Here is a 16,167-nt window from a genome sequence, read left to right on the forward strand (position 1 = left end):
GCACATAACATTGCGCATGTTTATGTAATAATTTGACAAACATACATTTTTAAAAAATGTAGGAATGTTTGACCTTTCTGCTAATCAGAAAGCCTAGCCTCTTATATATACAAAATTACCATTGTTAATGTTCTAATACAAAAGATTTATAAAAAAGGTTATCTTATCTTTCACATCTATTGTAACTACCATATCCTTGGAACTAAAATAGTTTTGTACAAAGATATACATTCAGTTGCTTTCACAAGGGTGCTGGAATTTCCAATTTTTTTTTCCTTAAAAAAAATTCCACATGAGATGTTTATCACATTATTATTGTATCAAATTTGGCAAACAGGCTAATATAGCGTATCTACGTAAATGCATAAGAACAAAAGGCTAGAATAATATTTTAAAACATAACTCGAGAAAAATAACAAACATGCATATTGCATTTTCATTATACTGAAACCTCAAAAGAGCTGCAACACTTGTGATGTGGCACTCATTAAAAATAGTTCATGTTCAGCAGCTAGTGTTTGGGGTCATGCAACATCAATCTGGCACCATTATTTTAATGGACACAAACTTGCATTTTATCAAACTCCTGCAGATCTCAGCCACATAACTACATAGCCCGAGACTGAACTAGACTAACAAAGGTACAGCATGTATCTGTTGTACAGTAAATGATCATGTAAATGGACGGCCATGTTTAAAACTGAATAATTCTGGGACTTTCTGTCCCTGATCGAAGTCAAACAAACCAAGTTCATGAGTAATGGGGCTTTTATGTGCGTTTCCTGAGTGAATGGTTCTTAGTATAATCTTGGGCTATCACAGGTAAATGATTTAAAAAAGGTGTAGACAAGAGTCAGAAAAAGTTAAGTCACCATAATGATGACTGTAACAGCCTGAAAACGCTTCACTACAAGGCCAGGCCATTCCATGTACAGCCACTAGATGGCCCTCAAGTGTAGGCTGGCTAACCAAAACGCTCCCATTTGATCTTTAATAATACTGCTGTTCACCTGTATGTAGGATATGCTTTCAGTGCAACACTCATTTCAATCTGACTTCGTGGAAAAATGAACACTACAAACAGGCAAATAAAAACAAACCTCTGTTTCCATACAAAACAAAGTACAAATATTTCATAGTCAAGAGGACAGTGTCTACTGACTAAAGCAAATATTAAAATGCTGACATGAAAATACATTACTATGTCAACTGTACAAGTTAGTCACTGTACCTCAGGAGCATACCTACAATCTGAGAAGAAAAACAAAGGCTATAGCACTGTGAAAAAATATTCTTCCATGCAAGTGGAAGCTGCTGCCCCTTTTACTAGACTCATTTCCTATAACATTAAATAGTGATTAGCAGGCTATAGTTATAAAAACAACATACAAAGTAACACCCAGAGGCTTTGGGAGAGAACTTGAAAAACATCAAAAAACAGCAATTTAGAGTTATTGCTTCAGTCTGTGTCTCATCTCCCCTTTACAAAAGCACAGGTGTGTTTTCCTACAGAGTCCTTATGAGTGCTTGAGGAATCCTCTCCTTTCATTTATCATATAACAAATCACAGTTTCATTCTAACTGACTACACTAAGTCTTACAGTTTGTCCTGATTTAAAGATAACTCCTACTCGATTTCTATCCAAGTGTCACTTATCATTAGTGGCCATGACTTGGGAAGCTCCTGTGAGCCACACAGCTCATGGAAATATTCATTTCAAGGTTGGATGAAATGAACTGGGCTCAGGAGGGAGAAAAAGGCTGGACTGAAGGTGTAAATGATGAGGACAGGTGTCTTGTTTCACTTCATCTTCCCTTTCTTCCTGACCAGTTCAGCGTGCTCTCTCCATTTTACCAGGGTGGGGAAGAAGGCAAGACTTGGGACAGAAAAGGCATGCTATCCACTGGCCTCATGGCGATGTTCAGCGGACCAGCTATATTCATAGGCATGGGGGTCGTTATTGCGACTGGGTGGGCAATATTCATGGGCGCCGTGGCAGGGATGTTGACAGAGGCGATGTTGACGGGCCCGGTGATGGTGACCGGGTGCTGGAGGCTGACTGGAGACGTGATGTTGACCGTGTTGGTGCTAATGTTCATTTGTGCGGCTATGGTGACAGGGTTGTTGTTGTTGTTGTTGTTGTTACCACGGTTCATTGCTGTGGTAATGGGGGCAGAAACGGTCACAGGGGTAGCCGAGGCAGAGTTGCAGACTTCGTTAGCCTCTGCAAAAACACAAGACAGTGTGTTAAACTTCAGTTCTGCAGCAACTCAAAATAGATAAAAGGGTAGCTGAATGGGCAACACAGTCATTACCCCTGCTGCAATCTCATGTCAAATAAGGTTTTGCCACCATTAAAAATGGGTGAAGGGGTTTAAGAAATGACACTACATTCACATTAATGCTCAATTACAATCGTTCTGTCAGATCCAATCTTTTTGTGTTGATGGTTCACATTCATATTTGGAAGTGACGTATTGAGCTCCAATTTGAACACTGTTAAGGCCCCGCGTCAGTGTGCTCTTGAGTGTGCGTAGATTCTGTTCTTACCTAAGAACTAATCCCAGATAAGAAAACACTGGTGAATACCTCCTGAACTTCCTGAAAACTTCGTAAGTGGGATTTACGAACAAATCTGTTCTTAAAAACGGCTGGTGAATGTGGCCCAGTGTCATTTGTGTGATGGCTCAATTGTGCAGTTCCCTCAAAAACTGCATGGTTATGTGTTCCTTCCAGTTTGGCTTGAACAAAATCTTCTCCATAAATGTCCAACAAACTCAAAGCTTGCACGTCTCTCCACTGAGCTCTGTCACTGTTGGTACTCTCCTCTCTGTTTACTTTTACCGGTCTGTGAGGGGCCGACACTGAATGATGACAATGGGCAACATGCGCGTGTGCAGAAGAGTGGGATGTTAAAAAACCCACATGACCACCAATCTGATTGTTCTGACCACGGTCACATGGCCAACAATCAGATATGAATGGGATCTGGGATCACATACGGAAGTGAGCCACATCTGAGTTGAAAAAAAATCTGATCTGATTTGTTCACACATCTGTGAAAAGATCAGCTCTGAGTCACTTGGAAGAGAAGGAATTGGATTTCAGTCACTTCAGCATCATGTAATGTGAACATAACTATACTGTGTTCCTGACTACTACAGCAGTTCTGTGATCAACAAATTCTAGTTGCTATGCAAAGAACTACCAAAATGAGGCAGAGATTTTTAAGCAAATTATTTTTAAAAGGTTTTGGAAAAAGGCTGTAAAACCTAAGGAAGATAACGGATCACAAGATCTACGGACATGATCTTGGGTAGTGGTTTAGATCAGATATGACTAAATGTTCATGATACAAACAAGTTGGGACTCAATATTTTCCAGGAATTGTCAATTAAGTGCCAGTAACAGTTGTGATGATAGGAGTATGCATGTCTGACTAGTGTTACCTACCTTTGTTACAGGAGTTAAAGTTAGTCTGCCCATGAGTCTTCAAATGGCTGGTGATGTACGCCGCGCTGAGCATCTTACCACAGATGCTACAGGTGACCTTGCCTTCATGCCTGATCATGTGGGAACGCAGTCTGTCTTTGGTGGCAAAAGCAGAGGTACAGGCCTGCAGCCGCACAGCACATGAGGTCAAAGGTCAGTGGAGTACAACAATAACAATAAGAGCAATTTAGATTTTGGCGGTAACGACTCTTACCGTCACTTGACATTTAAATGGTCTTTCTGAGGAATGGACATGCTTCACGTGGCAGCTCAAGTGGTCTGGCCTAAATTTCAAAAGAAAACAATAACACAATCTTTGGCCAGTGGTGCACTGAGCTCTGTGAAGTGTAGAGAAATCATTCTGACCTACAGACCATGTCTACCTGGAATTATACTTTTAGATTTTATTCATTATTGTGAAAATTGAAATTATAATGGTGGTTTGGTTGGACTGAAAACATATTTTCAAAAACAGACAGTGTTACTGTCAATTGTTCGAGAAATACTATGTTGCCTGCTACAGATTAGCCCAATGAACTTAAGTCCTTGGTCAGTATGTATTTGATATATTTTCTGCAGCAACTTTGCATTTACTTCACCTGTGATTTAAGTAGTAGCACTACAATATGGGTTGTTCATTATCATTTAGTGACAAGGCGCACCACATGTAAGGGCACCAACACACATGAAAAGCCTACCAAGTTGTGTTGTAGAACCTTTCTATGCTTTAGAAATGCAGTATTTGTGGGAGCATGTAAATGTGCTCTTCTTGCTTTCAAAACGAGGGTTTGGCACAAAAAAAAAAATCCCTGAAATTCCAGTCAATGGCAGTTAATTCTCCATGATCAATCATGCATGAATTTGTCTGACCTAGTTTTAAAAAACCTAATGTGCTGAAATGGTGAGTTTAAAAAAAAAAAAAGTTATCTACTTGTTTTCTTCTAAGTAAATTGACAGTTTGGCATTACACCACACTACTTTCATTTCTTTTCTAGCATCCTTGACATTATTTACAGGAATATAAAAAGAATGCTAATGGGATCTTTCAGGAATGTGGTTAGTAGTTTCCCACTAAATGCAGACTGAATTTGCACCTCTCTCTCTGAGGATTAGGAGGAGACTCTGTGGGTCACAATCTTAATTTAACTTTGATAACTGAACACTTGTTTACCTCGCTCACCAAAATGGCATCAACATGTAACTCGCACTGTATACACATTATTTTATTGTTAACACATTCCACAGTATTTATAGTATCTGTTTTTAGTTCACTGGATAGCAGCAGTTGCAAGAAAACAGATATTTGCCTCTTGACCTTTACAGTCAATCTCTAGCATTCACAAATTCTTCCTGGCACTACGGAGCTGAATCATGTTAAAGTACCATAATGGAGTGACTAAGGGCTACAACACTGGCAGCTTGTCCTAAACTGGAAAGTTTCATGCTGCTGGAATTTTTTTTAATTTTTTTTATATATATATACAAATGAGAAGAGTCAAGTAGAATATTCTCAAAGGTGCCATGACCAGGAATCAAATATATTTGTTTGTCCCTCTTACAAGAAGAGCAGACTCCAGACAGCGCCTGCCTACAGATTTGGCTGAGTGGCAGTGAGTCAGTGGCCTGTTATTCAGTCCCCATTCTCACTTTCCAGTACGCTGATGAATCCCTACCCCACGTCACTGGGCTGGAGGCATGCCTGAAACTGCCCTGCACAGCACAGCAGTTCTAATGTTACAGCTTGGGCAGTGTACACTGCTGATGTTTTTGTCCAAGTTGTGGTTTAGTACACAACCCTTATGCTGTTATCAATATTCTTTGCCCCCTCAGTGCCGTTTTACATACACTTCAATACATTAAAAGATAGCATAATGTTTGTGTTGATAAATCTTAAATTTAAAGCCATCACAACACATTTAATAAAAGATTTATTCACTATGTAGTAAATGTGTTGACCTGAACAACCACTGCATGGTTCACTCAATTCCCAAGGGAAAGGGAGTCTGTGACATGCTGGTGGGAACCGCAAAGTGACATGTGACGCCTACCCCTCCCTTGATACTCTACCACTGGTGCTCTCCCATGTACAACTGTTTAAACGGGTGGTTGAAATGGCTTGGGGGTCAATAATATCAGTACAAATCTGAAAACACAGCCACTGAGAAGCTATATAGACACACGGTGGCTGAACAATTATTCCTGTATATAAAATTATGGTGTGAATGAACAGCACTAGTTTAATCTCTCTCACACACACACAAGTAGTGGCTTGTCACAAGCATTAGCTGTTCAGTGAACTTGTGGTAAAGCAGAAAAAGTGCAGCCCCTTGTGATTGCATTCTCTGTTAAAATGAACCCTCTGTGAATTCACTGGAAAACCGTCTAATGAACAGATTTAAACATGAAACCTTTTTTGAACTGTCAAGTTCAGCTAAAATAATGCTGGAATTTGTTTATCATTGTGTTATCTGTAAATTTAAACAAGTCAAGATCTTTCTCCTTGATCCTAGAATGCAACCATCTGAGGTTGAAATTACTTTGTCTACACTCCCATAACAATCAATTTGATCTCAGAAGTATACTTCCTGTTTACAGTAGTCTTGTCGTTGGTATAAGAAAACTAGAGCAGGACAATCTTTTCTGCATTTGCCCCCACTTTCTTACCATGTATTTTCATTGTGCACTGTCCCTCTTGCTGCTCATCTCACTACCTACCAGACACATGTGAACCTCTGGATAATGAGCAGAGGTTCACAAAGCCTAAACAACCATAAGACCCAACCCAAACAGATTGGTGGCTGGTACAGAGATGAGGACATGATATCCAGCTAACCCCCAGTACAGAAAACTTCCAGGCATGTCTTTGGGACTCCCAAGCTACACCGGGCCGGTCTCAAGAGTCAGGTTTACTGAATTAGCTGAAGGTCTATATGAGGAATATACAAATACATTTGAAATGGGTAATGTTATCGCCCCAGAAATCTGCTGCCAGCTTCTGACAGCTAGCCACTGCTCAGTGTTTACCAGTTTGAAGCCTTAAGACAAGCCTATCTGGCAGCATGAAGAAAAGATAACTTCACATTAGCTTTACTAAAGTGAAAATGACAGTAATTTCACCCTTTCCCTAGATTCTGTACAAAGCGTTCAAATACTGCAAGTGGCTATTGTTATAATTTAAGAAATGCTACCCATTTTCACAGCATCAGTCATATTATTATAAGCTGTTTACTGGGCCAATTTCTTCACAGGTCAAAGGTGAACCTTACCTGGAAAAGCCTTTCCCACATACGGAACATACATAGGGCTTGTGGACTCCCCCGTCATGAGAGCGAACATGGTAGGTCATTCGGTCCTTCCTTTTAAAACGTTGCTGGCAGATGGGGCATTCGAAAGGCTTCTCATCTGAATGAGAAAGCTTGTGGCGATTTAGGTGGTAGACGTCACGAAAAGCCTTGCCACACATCTCGCACCCATGGTTCTTCTTGACAGGTTTGGCAGGTTTTTTGGGAACATTCTGCTGTGGCACACTGCCCATTGCAGATGATGTCATGATGCTTGTGCCTGAAGAAACCGAGGTGGTTGCTGTAGACAGAATGCCTGCTACTGTGGAGATATAGGAAGGGTTGCCGTTGTTCTCTCGTGGCATGGTAGAGATCATGGGTACCATGGTGGGGGCTGTTTGGGCTGTCTTCTTTGGCCGCGACACCATCTTGATACCGGTGTGGCTGGACTCATGACGTCGCAGGTGGTAGCTGTCACGGAAGGCCTTGTTGCAGTAGTTACAGACAAAAGGTGTTTTGCCTTTGTGTTCCTTCTTTATGACAGGCATCGGAGGCCGTGCACCTCCTCCACTGGCCACATTGTCTTTGAGGAGATCAGCGGCACTGGAAGGTGGCTTCTGGTCTATCTGGATGGGCAGAACAGGCTTCTGATCAATTTGTTCAGCTCCTGCATTAAGAAGTGGCAGCAGGCTGTTCTGGGCCACTTGGTGCTGGTGGTGGAGGGCTTCATTGGCCTGCTGGTGAAACACATGTGTACACAGAGAAACTGGTTACAGATTCTATATAAAATATACAACAATACTGGGAACTGACATTTCAAAACAGTAGGAATTCTCCACTGTATCATTATTTTCCGAACTCTAAGAATTACCACAATACATCAAAGGTATTAGTGACCTAAGAATTACCACAATACATCAAAGGTGTTAGTGATAGCTATAGCACCACTGGAAGTTTGAGTCAGCTTTGACAAGTTTGTGAGAAGAACATGGGTTAGATAGGTGTAAGATGTTACAGAATACAAAATGGGTCTGTCATTAATTAGGTTGATGCAGCATGCCACAAATGCTAAGGAATCTGAATATACAGTAGTGAAGCAATTATTTTCCCATCATGATGGTGCTGACTCATCGTGCGACTGAAAGTCAGAGGCATAGCAGAGCCCAGTTTAACCGCAAAGAAGAGCAGGCCACTAACTCAGCTACCATACAGAGCTCAGCTCGGAGATATAGTGAAGCTAAACTGTGTGTCAGAAAAGGAGTAAAATATGCATGCAACAGCTAAATGCAGGTGACCAAAATAGTCAAAATAACATGGGCCTTAATGCCGCAAAAGCTTACTGGTTTCATAGCGCCCCACATTGTGTTATTACTTTTGCCCACTACTGCCTGAACAGAAACAGGTGAAGTGGCTGGGTGCAGTTAGCAGCAGCTACAACCAGGTGCTACTTTCAGATTCACTCATTTAGGTAATTGAACCTTCCAGCTGGAGGTCAGACACAACTTGCACCTCCTGCTACAGCGCTGAGTTGCAGGAAAAACAAAACAAAAAAATGCCAATGACACAACTTGATCTCTCACAAAGCTGCCTTGAAGTTTAACACTTCCTACAGTATATAGTAGTTAGCACAATGTAAAATCTGTCCAGTTATGGCCTTTATTATAAGGCACTTATAATCACATTTGCCACCATAGAAATGAATAGAAACAAATACAGAGTTGCAATAACACTAGCAGCGGGCACAAGTGTTAATGGTAATTTAATAATTCTCTGCTAATTCAGATTTGACAGCACTGTTTCACTATTCCTTTTAAAATTGCTAGGGGTAACTGGCTTTAACCCATAATTGACCTATATCTTTCAAACATAAAAACTACATCACAGTTCAGAGTTCTTTCAGTAAATAGACACAGTCAAGACAACTGTGTTGTCAACCACCAGGACGAGGGATAAGGTGAAATACTTGACCTTTCCCTTTGAGGTTCAATCATCCATCGAAGAAGGCCAGCCAAGAAAGGAGTCGCAGAGGAGGAGATGGGACAGAGAAGAAAAATGAACAGCACAATGTCCTCCTTATGTCATCTAGCCTATTGTGAAGGGCACAAATCTGAGCAGTGATGCACTCAGGCCTCAGCAGGGGATCTTTGTATGCACATCTTCATTGATTTGGCTCATCTATTCATGAGATGGGGACATTGTTTATCCACACACTACTCAGCTAAACTAGTTGTCATGCCCTCACATGCAATCAGACCTGGGAACTCATGGAAAATGCCACCAAGCCCACCCAACCATTTGTCTGAGCACCTGCTCAGACTTGCCACCTTCCAGGATTAGTCATCATCATGCCAATGCTAACCCGTCCGCTGGCACACCAGGGGTGGGAGGGGGGATACCAGGCGGGAACCCTCTTTGTGAACAGCAGACATATCCACTGCAGACAGCCTAGCCTCTATACAGAGGTGCAGGGCCTGTAAGCTGCTGTGCCTTCATGCAGCTCTGACCATTTTGACACAAATGTGCTCTGACAACTGGCGCTGCTCCCTCATAAATAACATCAAAATGGAGGGAGTGTCTTGATGGCTCCACGGGCCACTGTATAGTGGAACTGAGCTCATGGTTTGAGTCAGATTATGCACTGTCTTCCTTTTGTGTTACATTCTACAGCTGCTAACCCAAACACACACACACACACACACACACATAAGATACACGAGGAAAGGACAGAGTGGAGCAAAAAACTTTGCAATTTCTTTTTTCTGGTACATGCAAAGTCTTCAATTTCACAAACTTTATGAGCTTATTCTAAATCTTTTTTCAGTTGTTTACAAGTACAGAAATCTCTGGCTGCTCCTCAATTTGTTGACACAAGCCCTTACGAAACATCATTTTTCTAATGTTTGTAATCATTCCAGATTTTCTGTAGCCTGTAAAGCTATATGAACACTACAGGGATCGACTGCCTTGTTCAGTGATACTGTAGGCTGCGAGTAAAGGTACTTCCATTCTGCTAGGAGAGCACAATGTTTCACAGGATGTTCAGAAATATTAATTCTTCCTCTGGGCTTGGATTGCATCACATAAGAGACGCTGACTGTATATAAATTGTGGACAAACACACCGTGACGTCACTCATTTTTCTGAAGAGCGGCTTTGAAGATCAAGTCTGACCGTTGCCATATTGCTAGTTCTTCACTCTGCCTCCTATGGCTAATCCAAAAAAAAGGGGGCAAAGAGGTGGAGTGTGAGCGGCGCTCGCTAGACAGTTAGCAGCTAGCCACCTATGGGGGGACCCTCCTGCCTGTCACTCAAAGCAGCTGAGCCCTTAATTAATGCTCAACGTCTAGGGCCCTATTTTGCCAAAGTCAAGGTGGATACAGGGCGTGTCCAGACCAATTTTGCAATTTTGACAGTGCAAAAAGTAAATCAGTGTTAGGCAACCATTTTAAAAGGGTTGGACTTTCTTAATTAACCCATGGGTGTGTTTTGGTTGTAACATGCAATAAACCAATCAAAATGCCATCTTCCTTTCCCTTTAAAAGGCAACTATTAGAACAGGAGATGTACCTGGAAGGAGACAGGAGCAATTTAAATACCTATGTGTAGAACTAGGATTGCTCAAGCAATTTGCCATTTACATTGACCATTATTGTGACCAAATAATTCTGATACATAATATAATCACAGCTGTTTACATGTTTTAGAACAACTTGGTGCACAGGGCATTAATTTTAATTCTGAAAACATTTTATTTTTAATATGTAGCATTTTGGTGTGTTGTTGTTGGCGTCCCTGTCTAAGTGGCAAGCAGCAAATCTGCGCCTTGTGCACACGCGTATTACTAACTTGATCCAGCACCTTTAAAATGCCAAACTGTTGACTTAGACCAGCTTCTTGTTGGTCACTGGCGCAACTTCTTATTGCGTCCTCAAGATACCAAGTGTACCAAAACATGCCCATAGGGTCCCTCATTTACATCGACACTCCCAGGTGGATGAAATGTATGTGGCATCTTGACAGCGTGGGTACTAGGAGGAAAAAGAACACTGTGTCGGGTGCAAGATAGGAAATTGGTGAGTGGTCCTTCGACCCCAGAGTTACCAATCATTTCAATCTGTGCCGTAAAATTCACTAACATTCCATTGTTTGCTCAAAGGTGTTATAGTAATCTACTTCTGAAAAGTCAGCCCTTTTTTGACAGTAGACATTTTGGCTTGTTGTAAAGGAGAAAAGCACAGGTGGAACTGATGACTTTAATGCATTTGTTTATGTTACCTAGGGTCCTGGTATTGTGCATGCTAGCACACTGGAACAATATTTTGAGCCATCACTCATGAAATTTGTTTCACCTGTGCTTTTTTTTTTTTTTTGCTATAAGAAAAATTCTTGTTAAAAAAACAGAGCAAAACAGAAAAAAAAACAGAATAGCTATAGCACCACTGGAAGTTTGAGTCAGCTTTGACAAGTTTGTGAGAAGAACATGGGTTAGATAGGTGTAAGATGTTACAGAATACAAAATGGGTCTGCCATTAATTAGGTTGATGCAGCATGCCACAAATGCTAAGGAATCTGAATATACAGTAGTGAAGCAATTATTTTCCCATCATGATGGTGCTGACTCATCGTGTGACTGAAACTCAGAGGCATAGCAGAGCCCAGTTTAACCGCAAAGAAGAGCAGGCCACTAACTCAGCTACCATACAGAGCTCAGCTCGGAGATATAGTGAAGCTAAACTGTGTGTCAGAAAAGGAGTAAAATATGCATGCAACAGCTAAATGCAGGTGACCAAAATAGTCAAAATAACATGGGCCTTAATGCCGCAAAAGCTTACTGGTTTCATAGCGCCCCACATTGTGTTATTACTTTTGCCCACTACTGCCTGAACAGAAACAGGTGAAGTGGCTGGGTGCAGTTAGCAGCAGCTACAACCAGGTGCTACTTTCAGATTCACTCATTTAGGTAATTGAACCTTCCAGCTGGAGGTCAGACACAACTTGCACCTCCTGCTACAGCGCTGAGTTGCAGGAAAAACAAAACAAAAAAATGCCAATGACACAACTTGATCTCTCACAAAGCTGCCTTGAAGTTTAACACTTCCTACAGTATATAGTAGTTAGCACAATGTAAAATCTGTCCAGTTATGGCCTTTATTATAAGGCACTTATAATCACATTTGCCACCATAGAAATGAATAGAAACAAATACAGAGTTGCAATAACACTAGCAGCGGGCACAAGTGTTAATGGTAATTTAATAATTCTCTGCTAATTCAGATTTGACAGCACTGTTTCACTATTCCTTTTAAAATTGCTAGGGGTAACTGGCTTTAACCCATAATTGACCTATATCTTTCAAACATAAAAACTACATCACAGTTCAGAGTTCTTTCAGTAAATAGACACAGTCAAGACAACTGTGTTGTCAACCACCAGGACGAGGGATAAGGTGAAATACTTGACCTTTCCCTTTGAGGTTCAATCATCCATCGAAGAAGGCCAGCCAAGAAAGGAGTCGCAGAGGAGGAGATGGGACAGAGAAGAAAAATGAACAGCACAATGTCCTCCTTATGTCATCTAGCCTATTGTGAAGGGCACAAATCTGAGCAGTGATGCACTCAGGCCTCAGCAGGGGATCTTTGTATGCACATCTTCATTGATTTGGCTCATCTATTCATGAGATGGGGACATTGTTTATCCACACACTACTCAGCTAAACTAGTTGTCATGCCCTCACATGCAATCAGACCTGGGAACTCATGGAAAATGCCACCAAGCCCACCCAACCATTTGTCTGAGCACCTGCTCAGACTTGCCACCTTCCAGGATTAGTCATCATCATGCCAATGCTAACCCGTCCGCTGGCACACCAGGGGTGGGAGGGGGGATACCAGGCGGGAACCCTCTTTGTGAACAGCAGACATATCCACTGCAGACAGCCTAGCCTCTATACAGAGGTGCAGGGCCTGTAAGCTGCTGTGCCTTCATGCAGCTCTGACCATTTTGACACAAATGTGCTCTGACAACTGGCGCTGCTCCCTCATAAATAACATCAAAATGGAGGGAGTGTCTTGATGGCTCCACGGGCCACTGTATAGTGGAACTGAGCTCATGGTTTGAGTCAGATTATGCACTGTCTTCCTTTTGTGTTACATTCTACAGCTGCTAACCCAAATCCCCCCACCCCCTCAAAAAAAAAAAACACTTTTTTCTGGTACATGCAAAGTCTTCAATTTCACAAACTTTATGAGCTTATTCTAAATCTTTTTTCAGTTGTTTACAAGTACAGAAATCTCTGGCTGCTCCTCAATTTGTTGACACAAGCCCTTACGAAACATCATTTTTCTAATGTTTGTAATCATTCCAGATTTTCTGTAGCCTGTAAAGCTATATGAACACTACAGGGATCGACTGCCTTGTTCAGTGATACTGTAGGCTGCGAGTAAAGGTACTTCCATTCTGCTAGGAGAGCACAATGTTTCACAGGATGTTCAGAAATATTAATTCTTCCTCTGGGCTTGGATTGCATCACATAAGAGACGCTGACTGTATATAAATTGTGGACAAACACACCGTGACGTCACTCATTTTTCTGAAGAGCGGCTTTGAAGATCAAGTCTGACCGTTGCCATATTGCTAGTACTTCACTCTGCCTCCTATGGCTAATCCAAAAAAAAGGGGGCAAAGAGGTGGAGTGTGAGCGGCGCTCGCTAGACAGTTAGCAGCTAGCCACCTATGGGGGGACCCTCCTGCCTGTCACTCAAAGCAGCTGAGCCCTTAATTAATGCTCAACGTCTAGGGCCCTATTTTGCCAAAGTCAAGGTGGATACAGGGCGTGTCCAGACCAATTTTGCAATTTTGACAGTGCAAAAAGTAAATCAGTGTTAGGCAACCATTTTAAAAGGGTTGGACTTTCTTAATTAACCCATGGGTGTGTTTTGGTTGTAACATGCAATAAACCAATCAAAATGCCATCTTCCTTTCCCTTTAAAAGGCAACTATTAGAACAGGAGATGTACCTGGAAGGAGACAGGAGCAATTTAAATACCTATGTGTAGAACTAGGATTGCTCAAGCAATTTGCCATTTACATTGACCATTATTGTGACCAAATAATTCTGATACATAATATAATCACAGCTGTTTACATGTTTTAGAACAACTTGGTGCACAGGGCATTAATTTTAATTCTGAAAACATTTTATTTTTAATATGTAGCATTTTGGTGTGTTGTTGTTGGCGTCCCTGTCTAAGCGGCAAGCAGCAAATCTGCGCCTTGTGCACACGCGTATTACTAACTTGATCCAGCACCTTTAAAATGCCAAACTGTTGACTTAGACCAGCTTCTTGTTGGTCACTGGCGCAACTTCTTATTGCGTCCTCAAGATACCAAGTGTACCAAAACATGCCCATAGGGTCCCTCATTTACATAGACACTCCCAGGTGGACGAAATGTATGTGGCATCTCGACAGCATGGGTGCTAGGAGGAAAAAGAACACTGTGTCGGGTGCAAGATAGGAAATTGGTGAGTGGTCCTTCGACCCCTGAGTTACCAATCATTTCACATACATAGACAACATGAATGAGCAGTACAATACATGAAACTGATTAAATATTTTTCATTGGCCTAGTTAAGCCTAAACTGCTTCAATCTATTTTTCATAAATCTTTTTTTTTTTTTAACTAAGTCTATAAAAGGGAAGGATTGGGCTACTCACCGGTAAAGCATTGTAAAAACTTTACTCTGGCTCTTAAGTCTTAACCCTCATGTTTGATGATATAGTTCAGTGCATGAATATATTTTACATAAACAGAAATTCATTAACTTTGTTTTATTTCAGAGGGTTTGTTTTCATGATAGAACTATATCAGGCAACAAAAGCTGTAATAAAACCCCACTGCTACCAAATGGCAGATGTATAAAGGCAGTGAACAACACTGAACATCAGCGAGCTAAAGTCCCAGTTATTTTTTGAGGAGTTGGTAGAGAACAACCCAGCGCCAAAATACTGCTTTATTTAGGGTAGCACAGACATAAGTACAAATGAATAATAATGCACTGCACTGAGCGGGAATATATAAAATGTAATGCTGTATATATCTGGCCATTTGTTTAGAGAATTAATAACTAATATTAACATGGCTTCCAAACGCAAGGTTCTCGACTAGTAGCTTTCTTTATGTTTAGGCATTCTATAATGTCCTGTAAGGCATTCATTTAAATTTTAATCTTTTTCAAATGTTTTATATGTTTAGTATTGCGTGTCCACCTGTTGAACATAATTTTCTTTCAGAGATCTGGCAACTTGTCAGACAAGTGTTCTCACAAAATGGCCACACTTTTTTTATAATTGATTCTGTTATTATAATATAGCGAACACAGTGTTTTTCTTGAGTGGCTTTCAGTCTCCAGAGAGAGACTGAATGAAGTTTCAAGCATAGAAGGATTGCATTATGACTTTCTCACTCTGGGGCATTTTCTAAAAAACATTTTCCTGTTACTTTGCATCATTACTGGATCACTGCACATCCTGAGCTAACTGGGCTAAAAAGAGACAATTCACAGGGGGTGTTATCTGTACCCTGATTGATATTGGATTTTTAATATACTGCATGTTTAAAAAAGAAGGTACAGTGGCACTTACAGCAATATTCTATTTACAGCATAATACAGACCATTTAAAACACCCGACAAAGTATATTTGGTTATGAATACATTACTAATGAGATTATTAAGGTTACTGGAGTAAAATACCTTTCTACAAAAGATACCAATGATAAAAAAAATTAAGTTGCTGCAAAGCAATTGATAAGAGTTTAATTAAATACTGTTGTCCTTATGTCAAGTGGCCAAATGATAACTGCACACAGATTTACATGACAATGACACGGTAACAGTATGAGGTACATAATACACACAGGGATTCTGGCTGGATGCCAGATACTACACAACAAGCCACAATGCCCACCTGCCATTTTCATCAGGAAGAAATGGTGCTCAGAGATGCAACTTTCTGACAACAGAGCAAAATTTTATGCTGCAAAAAGACTAAAAAAACGCTTAAGGCTTTGATAGACAACATAACTTTGTTACAAAAGCATTCCACAATACACTATTCATATTCTTTCCAACTCTTCGCCTAATACTAACTAGTATTAAGTAAAGAGCAGACCTAAAGTGCTAACATATATACATTTCTATTTGCCCTTTAAAGAAGTGTTTGACTTTCAACTAAGTCCCCCTTATCATATTCCATCACTATTCTCTCAGCACTGGTTTTACCTCATTTTTATTAACATAATTACTTGATTTGATTTATTCTTTCAAGCATGTAAAGACAGTTGATATGTCAACACACATAATTTTACACATATCCAACAAATGCTAATCCAATA

The 16,167-nt window shown here is 40.7% G+C and overlaps 1 protein-coding gene across 2 annotated transcripts in view; it reads right to left on the reverse strand.

Moving 5' to 3' along the window:
* The window catches only part of LOC109959513 (vascular endothelial zinc finger 1-like), a 17,996-nt gene continuing 1,829 nt past the window's right edge, over positions 1 to 16,167 (reverse strand). The window contains exons 2-5 of one of the 2 annotated variants that reach the window (XM_020598945.1): positions 6,760 to 7,508; positions 3,708 to 3,777; positions 3,455 to 3,617; positions 1 to 2,225 (exon numbers count right to left, since the gene is read on the reverse strand). In XM_020598945.1, coding sequence (XP_020454601.1) covers positions 1,852 to 2,225; positions 3,455 to 3,617; positions 3,708 to 3,777; positions 6,760 to 7,508 — 1,356 coding nt within the window. In that variant the 3' untranslated portion in view covers positions 1 to 1,851. Of the gene's footprint in view, positions 2,226 to 3,454; positions 3,618 to 3,707; positions 3,778 to 6,759; positions 7,512 to 16,167 lie in introns of both variants that reach the window. The other variant, XM_020598944.1, reaches the window with a different exon arrangement.

Source organism: Monopterus albus, unplaced genomic scaffold (genome assembly GCF_001952655.1).
Source record: "Monopterus albus unplaced genomic scaffold, M_albus_1.0 scaffold39.1, whole genome shotgun sequence".
Taxonomy (NCBI): domain Eukaryota; kingdom Metazoa; phylum Chordata; class Actinopteri; order Synbranchiformes; family Synbranchidae; genus Monopterus; species Monopterus albus.